The following is a 26940-nucleotide window of genomic DNA, read 5'->3' on the forward strand; positions in this document are numbered from 1 at the left end:
GGAAATGACAGAGCACTTGGTCCTGTTCAGGAACAAAGGTAATGACTACTGCCGACACCCTAATGGTCTATGCACGGAAATGTCATGGCATTAGGTTAAGCCTGTACCAAGTGTAAATAATACTCAGTCATAGGAGAACCTATAACTAACTATAAGACACGTTTTCCAAATATATTCACAGCTATAAGAAATGTGTTTGAATACAGTCTATCCATCCTTCCCCCAATCCTATCATTCAAAAACCACCATCTTAGATAAGATGCTTATCAGCTGTACTGAGTTCCCTATCAAACTCTGTTAGAAAGCTTGCAGTGTTTGGAATGCCACTTGCATTTCGAACAGGTTTATATGCAAGTGCTTTTCCACTGTGGACCCACACCCCCGAACCAACTTGGTCCCTCAGGCATGACCCCACCCGTCCTTGGATGCATTCAAGAACATAAGCATCTCCGGAGATGGGGAGTCAGTACAAATACCCTGAACAGATTTTTGTTGTTCAGCACTAAGAAAGATCCACGAGTGGAGATGCCCGTATGGAACAATTTTCTACAAGGAAAAATTTCCAAGAAGATAATGCCACTCCCAGGGTGGTCTTGGAGAAAAAGGTTCCAGCACACAGAGTGTGGGCATCACCAACCAAGAAAACAATTCCCGATGTAGCTCCAATTTGAACCCTTCTCTTGAAGCATACTCCCTGGGTCAAGCCAGGGGCAAATACCTAGAAGCTTCAGGAAATGGGATGAAGACCTCAAAGTGCTAAACAACCTCTCTGACACTGTCATGGGCGTACCCAAGAATAACGCTGGAGAAGACTTCCCACTCCTCAAAGAATACAGCCACCTCAATGATAGGCCACAATCTGCACTCGGCATATGGGGATAAATAGGAACAATCATGCCTCTAAGGCACATCTTGAGTAGATCTATAGAAGGTTTAGCCATAAACCAAAGCAGTGTCCATTCTTCACTCACATTCCTGCTTTGTTTCACTATTAACTCGAAGCCATCACGAACTATTCAAACTAAAAAGTATGAGAAAAAATTAAAACAGCCTTAGATAAGATGCAACAGTACGACCATATCTGTTGTGCCTGAAGACAAAAAGTAAAGAGTCTTTGACAGGAGAGTGGGTAGGGCTACTTGCTTGCACTTATTACCTGCCATTAACTATCTTCTTAACAATTTCAACTGCTGTTCCAGCTCCGTTAAAGGAAATTCCCAATCTTGAAGGATGAAATGTTCATATACACATATGAACAAATTGTGCATGGTTTATGGTTGGCTAGGGCACCAATGTCCACCATCTTCTGTGAAAAAGGCTGCATTTTTTAAGGCAAAAGTACAATTGCTAATCTGCTAATACTACTGTAGTACATTTTATATTCTACCTGTTTCCATTAAAATCTAAATAATGCACGCTATATTAAAATACACAGTTGTAAGTACAGTAATTCTCAATAAATTACAGAGTCATTATAAGGAAGATATACAGCAATTTATAGGGGCATTACCAGTTTATGTAAAAATTTGCTTACGCAACCTCTCCTGGAACCTATTAACTATGTAGGATAGGGAATTAGTACTATTTCATAAAGATTTTGTATTAATTTAGTACCTGAGAATATTTCCTTGTCCATGCAGATGCAATCTCTTTAATGCTAACTTTTCCATCCCTGAGACTCTGAATGGCATTCTTGTCTTGCTGTCTATAATGTTCTTCAGTTTTGTCTTGGATGAAAGCTTGAAGTTTATCACTCAACTCTACAAATAAAAAGTTAAAATTATTTCTTTTCTACTGTGTTTATATGGATAACAATAAAATTATACAGCACAGCATTGTTGTACATCAATGGTCCCCATGATTGGGTCAGTCACATGAATGCCTTGACTGAATTAGCAAATGTTGATTATGGATTACCTAAAAAACAGATGAAACTACAATATAGTCTGTATATTTATTTTGATAGCCTAAAATCAAGATAGAAGAAATTGAATTTGGAGACTCGACAAGGAAGGATTCTATCCCTTACACTCTTTTATACTCTCATTGCTATATTGGGAAGAATTATTAGAACACAAAGCATACTAAAGAAAGTACTGTACTGTATGTGCATGGAAATAAATAATACAAACAATGAACATATTCACAGCATATAATTATCTATACCACCTGAGAAAATCACAAATTTTTAAGTGATTTGTATTTTTCCTAACATACTTACCTAGAACTAACTTCTTAGGAGTTACTGGTTAACTCTACCTAACTGACCAGCTTTTTGTATAGTTTATCTCCCTCTTCCCGTTTTCTACGGGGTCAACCTCTGGCAGCGTGGTACATGTCCCGAGGCGACCCCAGGGTCAGGCAGCATGCTAGCTCAGGTCGAATCGCCAGTAAGTTTCGTTGGAATAGGTATTACTCGATCCTGCAGGTTCTCGGGGAAGGATGGGAGGGCCATAACCCGAAGGTAGTTCTAGGTAAGTATGTTAGGAAAAATCAAAAATTTTAAGTAATTTTTATTTTTCCTAACATACTTACCGAGAACTACTTTCTTAGGAGTTACCTGTAATCTCCTCTCTACCGACCAGAGTTTTGTGTAGTATACCCTACACCCGTTTTCTATGGAGGGCTAACCCGGGAGTAAGAGAACGTGCCCCGAGGGTAGCCTTGAGCTAGGTCGGCGTCAGCTTGGGTCCCGTTAGCCAGTAAGTTCCTCGGATGTTGCAACAAGTCCCTGCAAGGGCAGAAAGGCACTCGGGGAAGGTAGGGAGGGCCATTACCCGAAAGTAGTTCTCGGTAAGTATGTTAGGAAAAATAAAAATTACTTAAAATTTTTGATTTGTTCCAACACAAATACTTACCTCGAACTACTTTCTTAGGAGACTTACACTTTAGGAGGTGGGAGTGGCTTCCTGACCTTCAGACCCACGCCAAGTATCCTAGATATGAACTAGGTTCTTAAAAACTGTGAAACGAACGGTAGGGTAAACAACACAAAGAGCTCACGTTAGTGTCTAAGTACTCACCCTTTGAAAAATCTTCTGATGTTGAGTCCAGTAACAAAGTTGCAGAGACGTGTTCTTCATTGGTTACATAAGTGTGGTTATCTCCGATAGGGATAGGAAACGGGGATTAGGGTGAAAAGGAACGAACCTGTGTCTCCTGGTTTTTCTATCCACGATTGTGCCTGGGGCTTCCCTGTTAAATCACTTGGAGCGCAGAGATGATTGTCCAAATGAAGAACCCGTCTAAGGACCTTCTTGAGTAATCCTTGAGGTAATGGGCAGTAAAGGTCGACTGGTTCGACCAGGTGCCCGCCCGAAGGATCTGGCCCACTGCCATGTTCTTCTCAAAGGCTAAGGAAGTGCTCAGACCTCTGATATCATGGGGCTTGGGAGTACCTGGCAAGGCTAGTCCCTCCTCCTTGTAGGCCCTGGCAATAACTTGTCTCAACCAAAAGGATATGGTATTCTTCGATACCTGCTTCTTTGTAACACCTGTGGAGACGAAAAGGCTCTTGATGCCCGGCCAGAGATGTGCAGTCCTCTCAAGGTATTTCCTAATGGCACGGACAGGGCATAACCTCAAATCCTCAGGATTCCCAGTCCTAGGAATAGCTGGCAGAGAGAACCCCTCGAATTTAGGATCCCAGACTGCTGGGTTCTGGGTTTTCGCCACGAACGAAGGGACGAACTTGAGAGATCTCTCTCTCCACCCCTTCGAATGAGAGACGTCATAAGACAGCCCATGGATCTCACCTACCCTTTTCGCAGAGGCCAAGGCCAACAAAAAGACCGTCTTGAGAGTGAGATCCCTGTCTACAATATCCTTCATTGGTTCGAACGGGGGGCTACTTAACATCTTCAGGACCCTAGCCAAGTCCCACTGAGGCACCCTAACAGTTTGAGGGGAGCAGGACTGTTCAAAACTCCTGACAAGCATAGAGATGTGTCTAGAGGAGCCCAGGTCGATGCCCTTCAGAAGGAAGACTTGACCCAAGGCTGCTCGTACTCCTTTTATAGCTGGGATTGACATCCCTATCTCGTCTCTGAGATATACTAGAAAGTCTGCGATATCTGGGACTGAGGCTTTGAGGGGTTTGATACTCTTCGAAGCTCACCACTTCGTGAAAGAGGCCCATTTCGCTTGGTAGACCGCTGCCGACGACCTTCTCAGGTATCGCGACATCCTCTTAGCCGTTCCTGACGAATATCCTTCCTTCCTCAGGAGGCGCTCGATAGTCTCCAGGCGTGAAGGCATAGAGACTGTGGCTCGTCGTGGAACCTGAGAAAGTGTGGCTGTTGTAGAAGATCTGGCCCGTCAGGGAGTGGCCACGGAGGATGGCTTGTCAGGTCTTTTAGGTCTGCGAACCACTCTCTCTCCAGCCACCAGGGCGCTACCAAAGTCATCCTGAAGTTCAGAGCAGCCCTTACTCTGTTGAGCACTTGCCTGATCAACGTGAAGGGGGTAAAAGCGTACACGTCTAGGTTGTCCCACTTGTGCTGAAAGGCATCCTCCAAGGCTGCCTTTGGGTCTGGGACAGGAAAACAATACATGGGGAGTTGTGCGTTCAGCTTGGTTGCAAAGAGGTCCATCACCGGGGAACCCCACCGTTGAATGATGACCCTGGCTACTTCTGGGAGGAGGGACCACTCTGTTCCTACTATCTGACCCATCCTGCTGAGACCGTCGGCTAGGACGTTCTTCTTCCCGGGGATGAACCTTGCCAATAACACTATCTGGTTCGCCTCCGCCCAATCCAGGATCTCTAGTGCGAGATCGCACAACTCCCTTGATTTTAGGTCTCCTTGCTTCTTTATGTATGCTACCACTGTGGCATTGTCGCACATCAACGCCACAGTGTTTCCCCTTAGTAGATCGATGAAGAGCAGGCAAGCTTTTTGGACTGCCTTCAACTCTAGGACATTGATGTGTAGGCCTTTCTCCCCGTCCATCCAGGTTCCTCTCGCTGTCCCGTTGAGGAGATGGGCTCCCCATCCCTGGTTGGAGGCGTCTGTGAATAGGAGCATCTCGGGAGGCTCGGTCGCGAAGGGCATCCCCTTGAGCGTGTTCGACCGGCAATGCCACCATTCCAGGGAGGGTATTGTGTTTGGCAGGACTGGAATTAATTTCTGGGGCGAGTCCAGTTGGTTCCAGAAGTTCTTCAGGTTCCATTGGACGGCCCTGAGCCTGAGTCTCCCCTGGGGAACCAGTTTCTCCAATGACACCAGATGACCTATTAGCCTTTGCCAGTCCTTCGCCCTCCTGGGTTGCCCCGACAGGAAAGGGAGAAGGATCTTCATTAGATTGCTTACCCGCTCCTCTGACGGAAAAGCTTTCACTAGTAGGGAATCCAGTGTCATCCCCAAATAGGTCATTCTGGTGGAGGGAGATAGGTTCGATTTTTCTGAGTTGATCATGATACCCAGACCCTTGCAAAACTGGAGAATTTTTATACCCTGCTCCTTCAAAACGTCCTCTGAGGAGGAAAGAAGCAACCAGTCGTCCTGGTACCGGATGAGGCGAATACCTCGCTCGTGAGCCCACACCGAGACTATCGTGAAGACTCTCGTGAATACCTGGAGAGCTGTCGACAACCCGAAGCAGAGGGTCTTGAATTGCAGGATCTGGGTACCCCATTTCACCTGGAGAAACTTCCGGCTTGAGGGGTGGACCGGGATTTGGAAGTATGCGTCCTTGAGGTCTATGGTCATCATGTAGTCTTTCTCCCTCAAGGACAGCAAGACCGACTTCGGAGTGTCCATTTTGAAATCTGAGGCTTGGGCAGGAGTATGGGGCCTCCCACTCTACCTCCTCCTGGAGGAACGGCCTGAACGGCCTCTCCTGGAGGCAGAATACCCTGTTCTAAACGAGGCAGATGCTGCTGGAGCTCCTCTACGGGGGGGCTGTGGCGCTGAAGCCCACGAGGAAGAAGGGGCTTCTCTCCTCGTCAGGTTAGGCGGGGCCTGAGAAGTAAAGGGCCCGTCTGATGCTGATCTCTTGTAGGAGGGCCTCCTTACCGGTTGAGGCCTGGGAGCGTTCACTTCCTTTCGTTTAGCCACCTTCTCCATAATCTCTTCTAGCTCTTTCAAGGGGAACAAGGAGTCACCCCACACAGGAAGGCTCCTCATGGCCCTCGCCTCCCTGTCTGGGTCCTTCCGGGAAAGCTTCGCCAGAATAGTGTCCCTTTTGCGAAGAACCCAATTCGCTGAAAGGGCAAGGGACTCATACGTAAGGAACTTCAGGGTCTGGCCCCCGGAGATGATAAGCTCCCTCAGGAGGTTTTGCTGCTCCGGGTCCGTTAAGTCATACAGTATGTGGCTTGAACACCTACCAGTGTGGAAGCCCACCAGTCCAACCAAGAGGAGACGTGCACCAAGTCTTTCGACATCTCCTCCATCATCGCAGCCTCCTATTGCGAAAAGCAAATCGGGGCTGAAGAGGCTCTGTCCTCCGGGGCACCCTGTCCTAGAACGTCGAGGGCAGGCTCCACTTTGCAGGCTCCCGATCGTTGTCCCTCTGGCACATAGAACCTACTCTGTGTCTTGAGCCCTTGGAGCAACTTCGAGGAGCTCTGCGTTTTGGGAGCTTCGGCATTGCCTGCCACAACTCTATCAACATGAGCCCGTCCCAGGAAGAGATCTCAGGCCACAGGCAGGGCCAGGGAGGTTTTCTGTTGGATGGGTGCCTGCATCAAGCGGGTCAGGCTGGACCTCCAGTAGTCCTCATCAGTTGGGACCGGTTCCTCAATCCGATGATGCCTTTGAATCAGGCCTATAACCTTCCGATAGACCGAGTCCTCGGTCGGGGAACCTTCTCTACCATCAGCAGTACCTTCCGCCTGATCCCGAGGAGCCGGGTCACCGGGCACTCGAACCGGGCGCTTCGGTTCTGGAACAATAGGCACTCCCCTGCGGTGGTACCGGTCTTCCCCAGCGGGAACCTCCGCACCAGGTTCGGGGGTCAGAACTGGCATCGCCATGCCGGCGAGGACTACCGTTCGTGTATTCTCTCTGGGGGACGAGGACACAGATCCCGTGGGCTGACCCGACGGAGGGAACCGTTCCTTTAATTCCGAGGGCCGAACCAGCTGTGCTGATTCGGCCAGGCTGCCCGTACGGAAACACGGTTCCCCCCGCTGGGCGGGGTGAACCGGAAGCTTCGCGGCCTTACGCCTGCCTGAAGCGGCCTTCTCGCATTTCTCCTGCGAGGGTCATATCTGCGTCTGGAGGATGGCCTTCGCAGCGAGAAATCCCTGGACTGCCGGTCCGGGGAACGAAGACCCAATCACCATCGGGGGACCTACTCCTCCAGTACTTCCTCCGTGGAGACCGGGACCGTTTTCTACTGAACCTCGAACGGGATCTTGAGCGGGAACGCCTGCTCCTGGACCGCTCCCTCCATCGCCAATGTCTCCTCCTAGTTTCCTCTTCTGAAGAGAACGAAGCCCCATCATCTGAAGAGCCCTACGAAACTGTACCACCCGAACGACGGGCAGAAGCGGGGGCTACGGAGGGCTTCGCGACCTGCTTCGTACCAGAGGTCGAGGGTTGTAGGAAGGTCTCTGGAACCGCCGCCAGAGGAGCTGGAAAAGAGGTTTGGCGCACTACACTAGGGAACCAGGTATCCAGCCCCTCTTCCATCCGCATTGGGGACCTACCTAGCGTTTTAGGGAGCCTCCACCCGAAGGGCTCACTTACCGTGGAGTCCAACTTACCCTGGGCGTCACCAGCCGCTGAAGAACCTGAAACACAGGCCCACGAAGCGGGCGAAGAAACAGGCACATTACTACACCACAAGGGGTCGTCGGAGGAAACGTGCCCCCCAAGCACAAGGGCAGAGTCCCCAGAACCCCCAGACACAGCACTACCAGGCCTCCCACTAGCCTGAGAAGACCCAGCAACCCCCACTTCACACACATTAGACTCCTGGGGAAGGGCCCTTGGCTCTTTCCCCGCAACGGACTTACCTCGTCCCCTACTCTGGGTAGGGGAAGTCGAGACAGAAGCCCTGTCGGACCGTCCACTGGGTGACGGTAACGGTGAAGAGATGCTAGATTTCCTGGGCGAACGTTTTGACGACTTCTTCTTCTTAGTGCCGTAACGCACCCACTGAATCTCACTCCAACTAACACACTCAATGCACGTATCCGATGGCGAGCACATCCTGCCCCTACAGGAAGAGCAAAGGGAGTGAGGGTCTACTTCGGGGTTGGAAAGGAACGCTCCACACGACTTTCCGGCTCTAGGCCCAGGACAACGGCGGATCTGCTCCATCGCACACAACCACAAGGCACAGGAACGAAGGTAATCAACAAGGAATACACTTGGAAAGCACAAGGAAGGGCAGCAAACACGCAAGAACACAAGGGATAAGCACAGAGATACCATGCGGTAACCACGCGGGACACACGAGTCGGACACAAAGGGTCGTAAGAGACGAGAGCGGCGTGGTGGTATCACGTCGCGACCAGAGAACTTACTGGCTAACGGGACCCAAGCTGACGTCGACCTAGCTCAAGGCTACCCTCGGGGCACGTTCTCTTACTCCCGGGTTAGCCCTCCATAGAAAACGGGTGTAGGGTATACTACACAAAACTCTGGTCGGTAGAGAGGAGATTACAGGTAACTCCTAAGAAAGTAGTTCGAGGTAAGTATTTGTGTTGGAACAAATACAAATTACTTAAAAATTTGTGATTTGTTCCAACACGGTTACTTACCTAGAACTACCGTCTTAGGAGACTTACACTTTAGGAGGTGGGAGTGTCCTGCAGGGATCAGGATTCGACGGGGAGGCACGCGAGAGAGGGAACCTCTAAGGAGGTCTTGATTCTAAGACCACTTGAAAACTGCACGAAAAGTAGGGGAAAACTATCCAAAAAACTCACTTAGTGTCTAAATGTCTTACCTTTTTCAAAACCAATTTCTTGAAGGTTATACCTTTCCGTGATTAAGGTCTTCTCATCATCTTCCTGGCCCGTTCAATGCGGGGAAGGAAGGAAAAAGGGGAGGGGGGGGTAAGGTTAAGGAAGGAACTAGTGTCTCTTGGCATTAACACCCCCGGTTACCCTGGGGCTATGACCTTAGATCTCTTGAAGGGCCGACACGACCGGGCCAATAGAAAACTTGTCCAAGGATTTTCTCGTACAATCTTTTAGATAATGTTCCGTGAAGGTGGACTGTCTAGACCAGGTCCCAGCCTTCAGGATTTTACCCACAGCCATGTTCTTCTCGAAAGCCAGAGAGGTGCTCAGAGCCCTGATATCATGAGGTCTCGGTTTTCCAGGTTGAGGGGTCCCAGAAGCCTAGTAGGTTCTCTTTATCACTTGTCTCAGCCAAAAAGAGATGGAATTTTTCGAGACCAGTTTCTTCACCCGTCCTGTTGAGATGAATAAATTTTTTATCTGAGGGCGGAAATTTGCAGTCCTTTCCAGGTATTTTCTTATAGTTCGTACGGGACATAAGAGGAGATCCTTAGGGTTGTCGGATCGAGGGATGGCTGGCACCGAAAAACCCTCGAACCGAGGATCCCAACACGCTGGGTTCTGCGTTTTCGCCACAAAACTAGGGACGAACCTAAAGACAACTTCCCTCCACCCTTTGGAGTGTGAGACCTCGTAAGAGAGGCAGTGTAACTCGCTAACTCTTTTCGCCGAGGCCAGGGCTAAAAGAAAAGCTGTTTTAAGGGTGAGTTCTCTGTCTAAAATGTTCCTGAGAGGTTCGAAGGGCGGTTCTGACAGAACTTTGAGGACTCTTGCCAAGTCCCACTGCGGAACCCGTACCTCCTGGGGGGGACATGATTGCTCAAAACTACGGATGAGCATCGAGATGTGCCTCGAGGCTCCCAAGTCAATGCCTCTAAGGAGGAAGACTTGACCTAGGACTGCTCGAACTCCTTTGATGGCCGGGATGGACGAACCCACATCGTCTCTCAGGTACAACAGAAAGTCTGCAATGTCTTGGATTGTCACCCCTGAGGGCCTGATGTTTTTGGATGCACACCACTTCAGGAAGACTGCCCACTTCGCCTGGTAGACAACTGCCGAGGAACGCCGTAGATACCCAGACATCCTTTTCGTGGTTCTCGATGAGTATCCTTCTTTCTTCAGGAGCTTCTCGATAACCTCCACGCGTGAAGGCGGAGGGATCGAGGGTTTTCGTGCCACCTGTGAAAGTGAGGTTGTCGCAGGAGGTCTGGCCTGTCCGGAAGCGGCCAAGGAGGACGAAGAGCTAATTCCTTTAGGTCTGCGAACCAGTCTCTTTCCGGCCACCAGGGCGCTACTAAAGTCATCGATAGGTTGGACGACACTCTCACTCTGTTCAGCACTTGCCTGATCAAACTGAAGGGAGGGAAGGCGTACACATCGAGACCGTCCCAGGGATGTTGGAAGGCGTCCTCGAACGCTGCTGACGGATCTGGGATTGGAGAACAGAATACGGGGAGTTGGGCATTCAGACGTGTGGCGAACAAGTCTATCACTGGGGAGCCCCACAGTAGGATGACTGCTCGAGCTACCTCCGGGTGTAGGGTCCACTCCAAATCTATCACTTGACCCGCCCTGCTGAGGCCATCGGCCATCACGTTCCTCTTTCCTGGAATGAATCTCGCCAACAGTTCCAACCCTTCTTCTGTGGCCCACTCCAACAGTTCCGTGGCTAGGGCGCAGAGGACCTTTGACTTCATGCCTCCCTGCTTCTTTACATACGCCACTACTGTGGCGTTGTCGCACATTAACGCCACAGTGTTCCCTCGCAGTAAGTGTATGAACTGTCGACACGCCCTTAGAACTGCTATCATCTCCAGGATGTTTATATGGAGACGCCTCCTCGCTGGACCACTGCCCTTTTGCTGATTTTCCTAGCAGGTGCGCTCTTCAGCCCTCCTTCGATGCGTCCGTGAACAACAGCATCTCCGGGGGGTCGGAGGCGAAGGGCATTCCCTTCTCTGTGTTTGACCTGATGCTCCACCAAAGAAGGGTCTCTCTCGTCTTCAGGAGGACTGGCACTACTTTGTGGGGCTCCTTGTCTTGGACCCACGACTCCTTTAGATTCCACTGTACCGGGCGGAGCCTGAGTCTCCCTTGCGGTACTAATTTTTCCAGGGAAACCAGATGACCCAGTAACTTCTGCCAGTCCTTGGCCCTCCTGGGTTGTCCCGTCAGAAAGGGTTGAAGGATACGTTCCAGGTTGGCCAACCTTTCTTCTGAGGGGAAGGCCTTTACTAACTGGGTGTCCAGGACCATCCCCAAGTAAGTCATCCTGGTGCTGGGGACTAGCTGGGACTTCCCTAGGTTGACCGTGATCCCTAACACCTTGCAGAGGTCGAGCAACATAATGCCTTGCTCCTTCAGTTGTTCCCTTGAGGCAGAAAGCAGCAACCAGTCGTCCAGGTACCTGAGTAGTCGAATGCCTTTCTCGTGTGCCCACGCCAAGATCGCGGCGAACACTCTCGTGAACACTTGCGGGGCCATCGAGAGGCCGAAGCACAGGGTCTTGAACTGCAGGACACTGGACTCCCACTTGATCCTGAGGAACTTCCTGCTGGAGGGGTGCACGGGGATTTGAAAGTAGGCATCCTTGAGGTCGAGAGACATGAGGAAATCCCCCTCCCTCAAGGCTGCGATCACTGTCTTGGGGGTATCCATCTTGAATTCCGTCTTTGAGACGAACTTGTTGAGGGCTGAGAGATCTATGACTGACCTCCACCCTCCTGTCGATTTTTCCACAAGGAAGAGCCTGCTGAAGAAACCCGGGCCGGGGTTCTCCACTATCTCCAAAGCTCCCTTGTTGATCATGGCCGCTACTTCCTCTTGTGGCGCCGACCTCTTCAAGGGGTCCTTTGGAACCAGCCAATCGGCCCTCTGGGCTGGGATGAGAGAGGGAGGCTCTTCCAGGAACGGGAGTCTGTAGCCCTCCTTCAGGACCGTCACCATCCATGGATCCGCACCGAGATCCTGCCATGCTTGCCAAAAATGTCTGAGGTATCCCCCTACTAGGGGCTCCTGCGGGAGTAGGGGGCCTCTCCTCCTACCTTCTCCTGGAGGAGCGGCCAGATTTACCTCTCCTAGCGTTACAATAGGAGGGTCTGTAGGCTGACTGAGGGCCTGCCGTGGTCCTACGGGTGGGCTGTTGCGAGGCTTGAAGCCAAGGGGCTGAAGGAAGTTCTCTTCTGGGAAGCAAGGGTGTGGTCTGTGAGGAGTGAGGGACGTCCGTTGGAGCTCTCCTAAACGTGGTCTTCCTCATAGGCGGGGGCCTAGGATCCGCCTCTCTCAATTTCCTCACCTTCTCCATAGTACCCTCTACCAACTTGATGGGGAAAATGTCATTCCCCCACACGGAGGAATTTCTCAGTTTCCTTGCTTCCCTGTCAGGCAACTTCCGCACTAGCTTGCTCAATACTGTATCCCTTTTCCTCAGGACCCAGTTCGAAGCTACCGACAGAGACTGGGACGATGAGAATTTAAAAGCCTTGCCCCCAGAGCTAACAAGATCCCTCAGCATGGCCTGATTTTCTGGTAGGGAAAGGTCGTGTGATGCCTGAAACCCCACCAAAGCGCACGACCACCAATGCAACCAGGAGGACGCGTAGACCAGGTCCTGAGCCATGTCCTCTATCATAGATGCTTCCGACGGGGAAAAGCACACCGGGGCCGTGGATGCCCTGTCTTCCGAGGTTCCCTGGTTCAGCGCGGACACCGCTGCTTCCACCGCACGGGGACCACCGCGATGCCCTTCGGGAACGTAAAAACGTTTCTGGGATTTCAGGCCCAGAAGACTTTTGGAGGAACTCTGGCTTCTGGGGGCCTCTGCTAGTCCTGCCAAGTATCCATCAATCTGCTCCATCCCCAACTTCACGTCTTGAGCGAGAGGGAGAGACAGAGATGGCTTTTGTTGTACCGGACTGTCGATCATCCTGGACAGTCCGGAAAGTACTGCCTTTGCAGCTGAGGGCTTGGGCTCATCTAACCGGTGGTGTCTTCGAATAAGGGCAAGAACCTTACGGTAGGAGGAGATGTCGTCCGTCGAGCACTCCCCTCCTTCCTCCAGGTCTTCCGTCACCAGTTCCTCCGTACGGGGGTACGCCGTGACGGTGGGAAAAACAACGCCCGACGGGCCTGCCAGAGGTACGGGCTGCCCCGTGGGGACGAAGGCATCCGTCATGGGAGTACCAACGTCCTCCGAGCCTGCCAGTGGTATGGTCTGCCCCGTGGATACAAAGGCATCCGTCATGGGAGTACCTTGTTCCACGGGGGGCTCCGTGGATGGGGGATCCATGCGGACCGACGGGCGCCCTTGGTGCTTAAGGAAGGCCTCCAAGGTGCCCGTGGTCGATGCTAAGCCTTCCTTCGTACTCCTTATATCCTTCCTAAGGGAAGAAGGAGCGGAGGCTACCGTAGGGTTAAACAATACACGGGGGTCTTGGTTTGAGCCCTCCCGCCGGGCGGCTAGTCCGAAGGAGGAGCTAGGAGGGTGACACAACGAAGGCGAGGCTCTAGGGAGCCACCCGGAAGCGGCCGCGGCTGTGGAAAACCTAAACAGCTCGCTCCGCGGCACTGTGACATTCACCCAGTCCTTTGACCTACTCCTCTTCGTTTTTTTCTTAGAGGACTTCGACCGTTTCCTACCATGCCTCGAGCGGAAACGAGACTTTTTCTTCTTGCAGGATTTCTCCCTCTTCCTTTTGTTAAGGTTCCTGTCTTCGTCCTCTGATGACGAAGAAGACGAAGAGTCCGATGACGACGACGACGATGACGATGACGAGGATGAGGATGGAGCTCTCCGACCGGCCAACACGTCCAAGACCGTGGGGGGAAAATCACGTCGTTTCTCAGGTGCGGGCGGTTGCAGAAACACGGGGGGTAGCGTAGCCGAGGGAGCCGGAGGGGTTCCCGCGAGCCCTTTACAGAGCCATTAATCTACCTCCTCTCTAACGGGAGACCTGAAGGGAGTCCTAGGTTTCACCCACGTGGCGGGGTCCGAAGACGACGAACTACCTTTCTCCGTGTCTCCCCCGGCGGTTGAAGTACTTGAAACATGCCACAAGGCAGGGGAAGTATCGGCACTCGGCCTACCCCACATAGGATCTTCCAAGGAGACGGGACCTGCGGGCACCAGGCCCTCGCCTCCTACCCACACTTCTGCACTCCACTCAGGCCCCACACATGCCTGCCCCACACTGGACACATCCCCCACAGGAAAATCAGACTCTTGGGGAAGGGCAATGGGCCTCTTCCCCGCAACGGACTTACCTCGTCCCCTACGCTGGGTGGGGGGGGGGAAGAGCGGGCGCTACGGTCTGCCGAGTCGTCTGGCGAACCTGCAGGCGAAGAAATGCTGGAATTTTTAGGCATCTTCTTAGCTGCCTTCTTCTTCTTCATCCCGAAGCGCACCCACTGGATCTCAGTCCAACCAGCACACTCTGGGCACGTAGAGGTAGGGGAACACGCTTTCCCCCTACACGTGGAGCACAGGGAGTGGGGATCAACCTCAGGCTTGGAGAGGAAAGCCCCGCAAGACTTCCCAGCCACAGGCCCAGGGCAACGACGAGGATGCTCCATAACACAAAGCTAACACACCAAGAGACACAAGGATGAACGGGAAAGTGAAAATGAAAACACCTGGGCAACACGCGGTAAGCACAAAGGATCGGGGGACACAAGAGTCGCACAGGTAAGAGAGAGCGCGGCGAGATGTGTATCGCGTCGCGACCAGAAACTTACTGGCGATTCGACCTGAGCTAGCACGCTGCCTGACCCCGGGGTCGCCTCAGGGCATGTACCACACTGCCAGAGGTTGACCCCGTAGAAAACGGGAAGAGGGAGGTAAACTATACAAAAAGCTGGTCGGTTAGGTAGAGTTAACCAGCAACTCCTAAGAAGGTAGTTCTAGGTAAGTAACCGTGTTGGAACAAACTATAATTATAGCATGAGATAAAAGCCATATACTCCACTTACTGGGCAAGAGAATAGGGCAAACAAGTAGCGTAACACAAGTATAAGAGTGTCACACTCGGTAACAGTTGTAAAGTCAACTGTGTAGCACAATCATCAACAGCAAAGTTATGCTTACTACGTATAGCATGTGATTTGGTAAATGTATTTCCAATCATGAAACAACTTGTTATGCCAATGATAACATTGATAATAAACTACAGCAGCAGTACACTGTATTGCAATACCTGAAATTATGAGGAACAAAGTAGCAAGAAGTATAAAGGACATCAAAGAGAGTCCAGCTAAAGATACCGTAATGGGAAATAACAAAGGACTTCACCCTACAAAAAAAAAAAAAAAATATTGGGTACCATACAATTTTATGAAAGATTTCCTAGATCTCATTAAAGTGGATGTAAAATTATGGACCCATGGGAGATTCCAAAAATAAGATTTATCACCCATTTTAAAGGAAAAAAATAAGAGATAATCCCAGATTTTATAAAGACTGGACAGTATATAGGACGGATAAGTAGATTATCATAGGGAGAGCCCATAAATAGTAGACGGCACTGTAGGTAGTGGATTGGTTGGTTCTTTACATTGGATTATTCTATCAAATGAATGTGTCATACTACAGTCAGAACTATTTCACATAATAATTATGCGCAATATGATCAAGTGAAATAACAGTACTGTAATACCATCATAGACACTGAACATATATAGAGATCCTAACCAGTTCAAATGATACTGGGATCCATTGCTTATAACTTAGGGACCTCTTGTAAGACATTAATTGATTATATTCAAGATAAGGGTTAACTTTACATTAAACTCTTCTACCTAGAAGTTGGCTTATAAGAAAGCCTCAAACAACCTGTGAACCACATACAGTAGTTCAAAATTTTATTTCTGTTAACCATAAAGAGTTGCCAAATAATGAATAGATCATCATACGGAACAAAACCCAAAAGAACACTTTCTGAGATTGTACATTATATATTCATAAAATGGACTGCATTTTTTTTTAAGTGTGATACGCAAGTTCTTCATGCTACAAGACCCTAGTACTGTCCCTATTACTGTAATTACTATGGTACAGGGTACTGTATTTATATTTTACTTCCACCAAAAGCCCATGTAGAATTTACCTAGAAACAAAATCTTTCATATAATCAAGATTTTCAAATAGGGCCCTACAATTCCAGCTAAAACCTATATTGTATCCTTTACCTCCTTGAATAAAGATAGGAACAATCTAAGCACTGCACATACCTGAATGCAAATTAATAGGAATATTATGATGCTGTAGAAGCCGATGAGCAAGTTCTACATGACAAATGTTTGAAGGTATCGCAATTGGTACTCTCACTGTTATTGTTCTCGGTTCACTTCCAAGTGTCACCTCACACATGCAGTCCTCTATTCTCATAGCAGCAACCATTTTGTATACTGTGCACTGGGAAAAAATAAGACATGTTAATATTATGTGCACAATTACATTATCATAAGTTCAGATTACTAATACCAAAATGAAAATAATAGCAAAATTTGCTTCAAGGTAACAGCAAAATATAATCTTCTAGAGCTGCTTGAAAGATTGCAGGTCATTTGTACACTATTATCATTACCTTATTACATGAATAAATCTTTACCTTTCTAATTCTAGCCTAAGCAGCTGCATCCTACCTACCCAAGAGTCTAAACTTCCTTGAAATTCCCTAAGTTTGCAGTAAAATGCATGGAAATAGCACTTTATTTGGATATAACATAACATAACCCGGATCATTGACCCCATTCACGCTGTAAGGAGATTAATTTAAGAGTAATGTAATCAATACCAGCTCCCTATCAATGAAAGGTGTATGGGTACATACATACATACATATACCAAGGCAACTCCCCCAATTTTTGGGGGTAGCCGACATCAACAAATGAAACAAAACAAAAAAGGGGACCTTTACTCTCTACGTTCCTCCCAGCCTAACAAGGGACTCAACCAAGTTCAGCTGGTACTGCTAGGGTGCCACAGCCCACCCTCCCACATTATCTACCACAGATGAAGCTTCATAATGCTGAATCCCCTACTGCTGCTACCTCCGCGGTCAAATAAGGCATCGGAGGGAACCCAAAATAAATAGTATTGTTTACCCTATGGTAACAATAACACAATCGTAAATAAAATTCACAAAGAAATATATATGGTGAGGAAAATTGGTTATAGAATACCGAAATATGTATGGTGAGGAAAATTGGTTATAGATATATGTGCTGGGTGTCTTTAATGAAATATTAAATCAAGGCTTTTTCAAAGTAATGTTCTAATCAATAGTGGACCCTTTGTATATCAGCGGCCAGTTCCTCCAACTTGCTTAAAAACTGGACATCATCTAACCTAAACTTTCCCCCCTAACGTGTCCGTACCTACTTACCTAACAGGGGTGGGGGGATGAGGGGGTAGAGGGCTAATGGCCCCCTGCGACCCCCCTTAGACTGTTATACTGTATTCTAAGTCAGCCGTCATCATACGTACGCCCCTTAATGGTAAAATGATTGGCTTGAATGTTTAGCTTTAATTGCTTGTGTTAAATATTTACCCGTTTACCTGCACGAGTAAACATGATAAAACTTTCCTCAATTCAACAAAGGACGCAGAGCCTTATTATACTGTCGTACCTTAACCAATAACATGAAAAAGTAAGGGGTGTATGTATGATTGCGGCCACCAGTAGGTATCATTATGTCTAACTTAGAGTATGGCAGTGTAAGGGGGGTTGCAGGGGGCAGCAGCCCCCGTTAGGTAAGTAGGTAAGGACACAGCATGTAGGTTAGGTTAGGGGGGGGGCAAGTTTAGGTCAGTTAATGTTCATTTTTAATGAACGCGTGAGGAACTAGCCGCTGATATACAAAGGCTCCAAAAGTACTCATACTATTTAGGCTACCATAGGCCAATGATTTTTCATTGTAAAATCACAATTTGTCCTTTCTCGAAGACTTGACTTTGGGGATATGACATGCCAGGAAAACTACATCGACGTCCACCCAGAGACTACTATCCGTAACTCTACAATACATTATATGATTCAGAAATACCCTTTATTACACAAAGGAGTTAAATTGCCCATTAAAATTTAATGAAATATAATGAATGGTTCAATATATAAAATTTAAAATTCGGGGTACCACTAAGTTGACTTACAAATGGGGGCGGCGTCGGTAGCTCAAGCACTGTCAGCTATCAGCTGATAAATGTAAACAAACTTGAATTTTGTGAGATATAATATTAACTTGTAAATTAGAAATCTTTCTTCATTTTAGGTAATAGGAGTATAAAACAGCAAAATTACTATTTCTAGTTCAAATTATGGCTTAAAATTAATTATTACAGCTCTTAATTTATTGTCCTTATCATTATTTCCTGCTTAAATTGTCGTTTAATTTTTGGCAGGTGTCATGGCGGATTCAGAGAATCCTGCAACTATCTCCGGTTCTCCTAAAAACCCTGCCGTAGCTGAAGTAGTTGATGACGTTATAAAAGATGTTACCCCAGGTGTTAGTGGGGAGGTTATGCTAGTCAATACGGATAGTTTTGAGGAATGTAATCATGACCTTAACACGCAGATTAGCGGTGGCGAAGATGGGCCTCCTGAGCCCGAGTCTCCAATCCGAAAAGTCCAACCCGTACCTGATGAGGTAGGCTAAGCCAAGTCTTTTTGAGTTTCGTAACTTTTTATTTTTCATATAGGCCTGAAGGTTCTAGATAGTTCTGGGGTGTTTAGTCTGCTAAGTAGGCCAGTTTGTTCGGTAGGTTCTTAGTTGCCTAAAGGTTCTTGCCACACTATGTTAGGTTAGGTTAGGATGATTCAATAATTTAGCTCTACTCTCGAAAGCTATAGAATTGTGATTAGATTCCTTGTCAATATGGAATTCTCTAGTTAAAGATTGGATGTAGACCAGTAGCAATTTTTCCTTTGCATTATATGCAAGTGTCTAATAATTGTTCATACGTAGTGCAAGCCCGAGTTTACGAAAGGGCTGTACGTAGTATATTAAGTGTACAAGAATTTATGTGCGAGGTTTGTTATATGTGGTTTTAAACACTCCTGACTTTATAAGTTAATATACTTGACGGGGCGTGTTTGTTTTGACTTTATGTGCTCAGCCAAATACAGCAATAAATGTTTTATTTTTTATTTTCGGCCTTTATATATTCTGAAATTTAGGGATACCACAATGCTGTTGACAGATGAAATTATAAAAAGAAGTAAAAGATGTAGTTTAAACTAAATGGCAAATTAAATTGTTGACAAAGATACTGCTTTGAATTTTAACCAGTTTTGATTTTATTCAAGCAAAAGTAAGCATAAAATAAAAAGTTAATTTTATTTTTTCAGTCCAAATATATTTAATTTTTACTATAGTAACTAATGAAATAATTAATTTGAAAAGAATTTCTATCAACACTTGGGTTTTTGTCTTTTTGGAAATACAGTAGTTATGTATGCTTTAAAATTTTTGGTAACAAATAAACTTTATGGGTAGTGTTTATATTTGTGGACAGGCCATCTATTTCATCTTTCTTCCACCCTATCAAAATATTGTGTAGAATTAAAGTTGTTCAGTATATTTGAAGATTCCATAAAATGATCTTGCCTGACTGATTAATCATAAATTGAATTTTCTGTCAAAATGTTGGACTTTCTTGAGTTACAACATTTTCCGTAAACGATGGAAAAGGAGGAGGTTAATGCCTGGAGGAACAATCTCCCTTCATGAGAACTTCTAGTAAAATATCAGGAATTCTCTCTTTTGAATGGCATTCACTACCACTAACTGAATAACTTAATTTACACTTTATGGAATCTTGGTCATCTTTTTATTATACGCCTACTCTTACATTCAGTTTTGACTAGAAACATATCTAGAGATGACAGGTTTTGACATTCCTTTAAAATGGCATGAAAATGGGGGTAAAAGTCTCATGAAAACAGCGTGAATAATGTATGTGTGGCATTTGGACACCATTTGACTGATTCCCTGGTAGTCTCGGTATTACTTGTCCACAAAAAAATAGCATACAGTACAGCGGGTAACTTTTGCTCACAAACTGATACAATGCTCATATACCGATTTGAAATTTCATGCTTGTATACTGAATTGCTCCTATTCCGAGTTATTCTTAAACCTAGGTACAATAGGTATTACTGTACGGTATGTAAAAAAAGAGCTGGGTCAAACTCTTAATTGATTTTTCTTCATGATTTTTACATCATGCCAAAATTTAGTTTTTTTTTTTTTACCTAGATTCTGATGAATATGTCAGGTTCCAGCTTGGGAACTACTGTATGTTTGATATAGTATTTATAATGTTGTACTTAAAAGCCTGAAATAAAATTGGTGACAATTATGTTTTTCATCTTTCAGTGAATAAAGTAATAAAGTTTTAGGAGTTAATAAGAATACTGTATGTTATGTAAACATGATTACTTAATGAAAAATATTTTGTTGCCTGATGAAATGTTTATTTGTTTCTACATGAATGAATACAAACCTTTGGCCTATAATATGGGTACGTTATCGACATAGCTGGAAATCGGCCGTTATGATTTTTAATGAGGTTTAAGTAGTTTAGGGAAGTGGCGGGAATTGTCCCCCTCTTCCCAGCACACTGTGTAGTCACTTGTTTTCCATTTTTCAGTAGCTGTTTTCATCTTTTGCTTTTCTTTTAGATAAATTAGTTGGCATATCATCGTTTGCTACGTATCTTAAGGAATAAGTGAGGTTTTGGAGTTTTTTCTCGATAACTGTAATGGTCGACAGTTGTCTATGCAATCTCCGATATCAACATTCATCCACCTCTTCGACAACATTTCTGTTTGCTGTTTATTACCTTGCGAGTGTGGTCTAGTGATGTTGATGTAACTTTGAGGAAGTTTGCTTTCCTTGGACGTTGATGTGCTCCATCAGACAAAAGAATTTCTGCTGCCGCCAAGTGTGAGTGGGTGTGGCACTGCCCTTCTTCTTTCCGTTGGTATTATCCCATTCTTGGAAAGGCATTAAAGACACTTCACCTTGTTGTGCAGTCTGTGATTTCTTTTCCCCATTGGAACTTTCAAGTTCCTTCTCTTCTGCCTCACTTTATACAGTCTTCATTACCACTTTTAGGAGATCATGCTGAAAACGCCATCAAAAAAGCCCAGAAAGAATGATTGATGGGCTGCTGATCAGGATTGAAGGGCTCTACCCTTTTTTTTTTTTTTCCTTTCAAGACTCTTTTTGGGGAGAGAGAGGAAAGAGGCAAATACTGAGAGTTGTCCGTTAACGAAGAAAAAGTGATATGCGCTGCCCCTTGTTGTGTAGATCAGAAGGCAGTCCCCTTGAGAGTACATATGAACAGGGAATCTAGGAGTCCACATGTCCTGGTGTGGAACATACTACCTTCTGTGTACTCACGCTACAGTACAAAGGTTTTTTACAGTTCTGACCCTCGTATATGCGTGCAAGGACTTGAAACATATGAGCATCAGGATTCCACACACATCAGAATTTTACACGCATGGTCTTTATTTACCTGATTTCTACACGCACAGACTCTACGTACGGTCTTTTATTGTATTGTATTGTCTTTCACGTGCAAGCATGCAAGAACTTGACTTGTATACACATCAATATTCTAAGTGCATGGTTGCCATATTCCTGACTTTTACGCACATAGACTCTACACATAGACTTCAGGAGCTCATGCTCTTACTTCCGGTATTAATTTCTTAAGAGACCAAGCACAAGCATTACTGGTCATGACATTAGCAGTTGCCCATGTCATGCTCATGCTTTAAGTGATAGGCTTCATGTTTGATCAAGGACAATCTACCATTCAGGACATTAGCATCTGCCCTTGTCTCTCTCCTACAGTGGGACACTTCTGCATTTCCATTTGTGAAAATGATCCTAATAAGCTCTTTCCTCTTATGGGAGGAGTGGGGTTTGCATAAAAGATACTTCCATCTTTGGGGGATACATTTCAGTACACAGTACTAGTCAGAGCATTGACAGCCACCTCATCCCTCTCCTACCCAAAAATATTTCCACAATACTTAGGTGACTCCATCTCTGAAGAATTTTTTGACTCGGGAAGACAGTCTCAGTACATCCCCACCTCTTGAACAAAATAAGTAGTTTTGTATTGAGAACATCTTCGTAGAGAATACTGTACCGTACATTTCGATACATGGTACAGGTGTTCTCACACCTGCTATCACTGCATGGTCTTGTACAAAATTGACTTCTCATACCCCTCTGCAGGATAATAGGCATTGCCCTTGTCCCTTTCCTTCTTCAGAGGGTTCTGGAGACAACAACACAGCAGAAGGAGCAGTTGTAGTACTGTATACAGTCAGCGAGTGGTGTGAATGTATTGTTATTAGAGCTCATTGTCCCAGCTGACTGATCCCACATCATATCCTTTATGGGCATATGGGCATAATCACATAGCACATGTAGATTCTGTCTGAAGGAAGAACTGCCAGTGATTTTAGCCTTCAAGAAGTATTGTAAACATTATAGAGGCTGTCTGAGCAAAGAGCTGTCAGTGATATTAGTATTCTGGAAGTGCAGAACTTCCATATCACCACTGGCCTCTGTGCTCTTTTTCATCAGGTTAGTGATCACAGCATGATCAGACAAAAGGACCCTCCCGGGTTCATGCGCACAAAGTCAGACATACCAGATCTATCCTAGCCCTCAGGAAGAACTAGTCAGGGGCAAAATTCTTGAAGATATTACAGTTGTTGGAAAAGGACAGAACCTGCTCTGTCTATTATCTTTGGGAGTATACCCAGAGGTCCCTGGATACCAGTATCCCTGGCCCAGTGGTAATGGATCAACAGATTGTGTAGCAAACCTCTCTCCTTCTCTGGACAAACATCTCGTCTAAAATAGAAGTTATGGTGTAATTCTAAAGTGAAACTTAAGATCAACTGGTACTTCTGCCTCATCTTTCTTGCCCAAGTGCAGCAGCCACTCATTTGTTTGATAGATTAGACACTACATGTAGTGGAACCACATAATCAACCAACTTTTCTTAACAAATAAGTTTTGTTTAGAAGTTTTCCCCATTATTTTTACTATGATTACTTGCTAAGCTAAGACCTTAGTTGTAAAAGCAGGATGCTATAAGCCCAAAGGCCCTAACAGGAAAACTAGCTCAGTGAGGAAAGTAAATAAGAAATATACTACAAGAAAAGTTTAAGAGTAATAAGAGCATTAAACTAAATCTATCATATATAAAATATAAAAACTTTAACAAGAGGAAGAAAAATAAGATAGGAAAGTGTGTTTGAGTGTACCCTCAAGCAAGGGAACTCTACCCCAAGACAGTGGAAGACCATGGTACAGAGGCTATGGCACTACCCAAGACTAGAGAACAATGGTTTCAATTTTGAGTGTCCCTCTCCTAGAAAAGCTGCTTGCCATGGTTAAAGGGTCTCTTCTATCCTTACCAAGAGGAATATAGCCACTGAACAACTACAGACAAAGGGGATGGTGGCCAAATGTATGCCAACCCATTTCTTATAATGTTCATAATACATCTTCCTCTCGGATACAAGATTTTACTAAATCTCGTACCAGTTCCTGATGATGACGTAGCCTAAAACCTGCCGCATCTTGATACCCAAGTAGTTCAATAGGAGTCATCACTCTTTCCTGTATAGAACCAAAGTCCTTTGATAATTCCCAGGAGGGTAAACCAGCTAGTTTGGTTAGAGGCACTTCTTCTCTCTCCCTAGCATGAGTCTCCTATGAAGGTTTGTATTTTTCCAAACTATAAAGACCAGAATCCTTTAAGTTTCTCTTCCCGCCTTAACCACACCACACATCCTATGTGAAGGCTAAAGGGCCTACTCAGTGTGCTGGTGAAGTTACGAGGTATCCCTACCACCTGCGACGTTGATAACGTACTCCTATTATTATTATTATTATTATTATTATTATTATTATTATTAATATTATTATTAATATTATTACAGTATTATCATTATTATCATTATCATCATTATCATCATTATCATCATTATCATTATCATTAATTATTACTATCTGAGCTACATCTTAGTTTGGAAAGGAAATAAGGAAATAAACTACTGTATAAGAGAAGTAATCAACAATTAGAATAAAATATTTTAAGAACTGTAAAAATATTAAGATTAATCTTTCATATATAAACTACTTTACAGTAGCAAAACTTAAAAAAAAAAAAACCAAGAGGAAGAGAAATAAAATAGAATAGTGTGCCTGAGTGTACCCCCAAGTAAGAGAACTCTAATAAAAGACAGGTTTTTATAGTTAGGAAAAATAAAAATTTCTAAAATTTGCAATTTTCACTAATCATTGTTTTATATTTTCAGGACAATGCATTGCCAGGTGCAATGTCCAAGGTGTCATTAAATGAAGAGGAGAAAACAGAATCGGAAGAGACAGTATTAGAAAGTGACAGAGTCTCGGACGATGAAAATGGGGATGAAGAATATTTGAAATGCCCCGATTGGATAAATAAAGAGAAACACATATTTATTCTAAGTGAATCGGGGAAGCCTATTTACACCAGGTATGAAATCAAATGTCTTGATATTTAAGATACTAAATGTAAATGAGCTGTATTGTAGATTGTTTTAAAAGGATTGTACAGATTATTGAACTAGAGGTCATCATTACTGGGTATTAAAAACAAAATTCTTTAGGAGATTTGTACATGAGCTACTAACTTGGCTATGGATAGATAAGGGATTTTGACGAAGGAAAAATCTATTTCTGGGCGAGGAACCCAGTGAAATGTTCCTCTAGCACCATTTCTAAGGCATAGATATTACTGAATATACCAGAGAAAAAAGAGATGCACGGAATGCCAGGAATAAACCTAGCTCGCTCACTCATTGAGTGTCGGTGTAGAAAACTGGGGCGTGATTGAACCACGACCATAGATTCCTGACCAATTAGACCTCTCCTTCATCAAAATTCCCCCCCCCCCCCCTCTACCCCTATATCTCCCCACCCCCTATCCTCATTCCTCCTCGGCACTTGCGTTGGTCAGACGTGTTTTGTTTTGCTCTGTGTTGTTTTGCTCTGAAGGCTGATTGCTTTTCCTAAAAGCACTAGCCAATCTTTACATACCCTAATTCATTTTCACTATCATCACGGCATAAAGGTTCTATGAAAACAGGTTGCAACTTTGTGACATTTTGAGAGTGGCAGAATAACTCTATTGCAAAGTGCATTGTGATAGACCACCTCAAACTGCACTTGATGAATTTTGCATTGTTGCGATGGAATGAGTCATATCTGCCCTGTGAGTCGGCTGATATTTAAGTCAGATTGTTCATACTTTTACTCATAAGTGCAGATCATTGTTCATGTCAAAAGTATTACCATTGCAATCCATGATTTACTTTCTATTTGGTAGTTAAGAGATTCAAATTCAAGTTTATATGCAGCCTGTAAATGAAGAAAAAAGCCCAGACTGACCATTTTGTATGCATTTTAGGTACAGTATTCCAACTTTTAAGAATTATCTACTATTGGTTCTTACAAGTATACAAACCTTTTGTCTTTTTGAAAAGGGATGTCTCTTCACTGGTTTGAATGGCCATTGAATTTTTAACAAGGTAGTTGAAGAAAGATATGTGATGGAATGGTAATCTCTCTCCACCTGCCTGTCACAGGTGCAGATGTGTATCATGCTTCTCTCTTGACTGTTGGATTTTTTCCTCCCATGATTCACTAAACAGAATTATGTCATTTGCAAATCTTAAGTTGTTAAGGTATTCCCCATTAATGTTAATTCCTATATTTTCCTAATCTAAATACTTGAAAACTTCTAGGCATGCTGTGAATGATTTAGGAGTGATGGGGTCTCCCTGTTTATTTCCTTTTTCAATCAGAATTTTCTCACTATTTTTATGTAGTTTTAGCATTACTGTTTTTCAATATTAAACTTACCCGATAATCATGTAGCTGTCAACTCCGTTGCCCGACAGAATTCTAAGGGAGGGATACGCCAGCTATCACTATACTAGAAGGGGGTGTACTCACAAGCGCCACCTGTGGCCAGGTACTACAGTACTTGTTGTTGACGCCACCTCACTTTTTCCTCTGTCGTGCTTCCGGCAAGACGTTCTTGGATACGCTTATGATTTTGGAGTATTGTTCACGGTTTGGTGAAGTATTTCTCTAAAATTTGCAGCTATTCGCTATACTGGAAACTTCTATATTAGCTTAGTTAGCTTTTGGAATTAATTTGATTAATTATGGTGACGAAGAGAGTATGAACTCTCTTTCACCTTTAAATGGCCGACCCTTCCCTTAGACGGAAGTGTTGGTGTCTAAGAGAGTATAGACTCTTTCTTAATTTTGCTTAACAAAAGTTATAGATTTATTTTATATCTCTCCGCCTCTTATAGGCCTCTTCGATTAACTTCCTTTTATTATAAACTTATTAAAATTAATTTTTATATTTGTTTATATTCGACCTTCCTAATAGTAGGCGGTCTTTTCTTGGTACCGAAGTTAATTAACATTGAGCCCGTCATTTCGGTTTTACCTGTTAACATATTATGCTATTTTAATGTCTTTGAAAGAATTTCTTTGATAGTCTCGTACTGTTTTCAAAGTTGAACTAACGTTTTGTTTTGTCTCTGCAGTTGTTGACGTTCAGAACGTTCAACTTGCGCTCTATCGTTACGATAGAGAAAGAATTTTCACGGTTTCACGTTGCAGTAAGAGTAACCGTGTCTAGCGTTTTGTTCATTCTTTCTTAACTTAATGGTTTTAATCCTAATAAAGGAACTTTTCATTTTGGGAAATATTTCAGTTTTTTCCTTTAACAATAATATGTTTTAACGATATATATGATTGGGCTCTTCTCTCAGGTTCTAAGTCAAGAGAGAGAGAAAGAGAGAGAGATAGAGACGGAGGGAGAAAGAGGAGGATAAACGTTTCATTCAAGCGAGTAACGT

At 45.0% G+C, this 26940-nt stretch overlaps 2 protein-coding genes across 3 annotated transcripts in view; one reads left to right on the forward strand and one right to left on the reverse strand.

Annotated features, from left to right (window-relative positions):
* Window positions 1-18254, reverse strand: part of LOC137629733 (FERRY endosomal RAB5 effector complex subunit 3) — a 64688-nt gene extending 46434 nt beyond the window's left edge. For both annotated transcript variants that reach the window (XR_011041597.1, XM_068361311.1), the window contains exons 1-3: window positions 18132-18254; window positions 16208-16391; window positions 1615-1760 (exon numbers count right to left, since the gene is read on the reverse strand). Coding sequence is in view for 1 of the 2 variants with exons in the window: in XM_068361311.1 (XP_068217412.1) it covers window positions 1615-1760; window positions 16208-16376 (315 nt within the window). In the remaining variant the exon portion in view is untranslated. The remainder of the gene's footprint in view (window positions 1-1614; window positions 1761-16207; window positions 16392-18131) is intronic.
* Window positions 18255-18351: 97 nt separating this feature from the next.
* The window catches only part of Mon1 (vacuolar fusion protein MON1 homolog), a 46064-nt gene continuing 37475 nt past the window's right edge, over window positions 18352-26940 (forward strand). The window contains exons 1-2 of the mRNA XM_068361310.1: window positions 18352-18625; window positions 24337-24536. Of these exons, the coding sequence (XP_068217411.1) occupies window positions 18386-18625; window positions 24337-24536 (440 nt within the window). The 5' untranslated portion in view covers window positions 18352-18385. The remainder of the gene's footprint in view (window positions 18626-24336; window positions 24537-26940) is intronic.

This window comes from Palaemon carinicauda, chromosome 37, assembly GCF_036898095.1.
Source record: "Palaemon carinicauda isolate YSFRI2023 chromosome 37, ASM3689809v2, whole genome shotgun sequence".
Taxonomy (NCBI): Eukaryota; Metazoa; Arthropoda; class Malacostraca; order Decapoda; family Palaemonidae; genus Palaemon; species Palaemon carinicauda.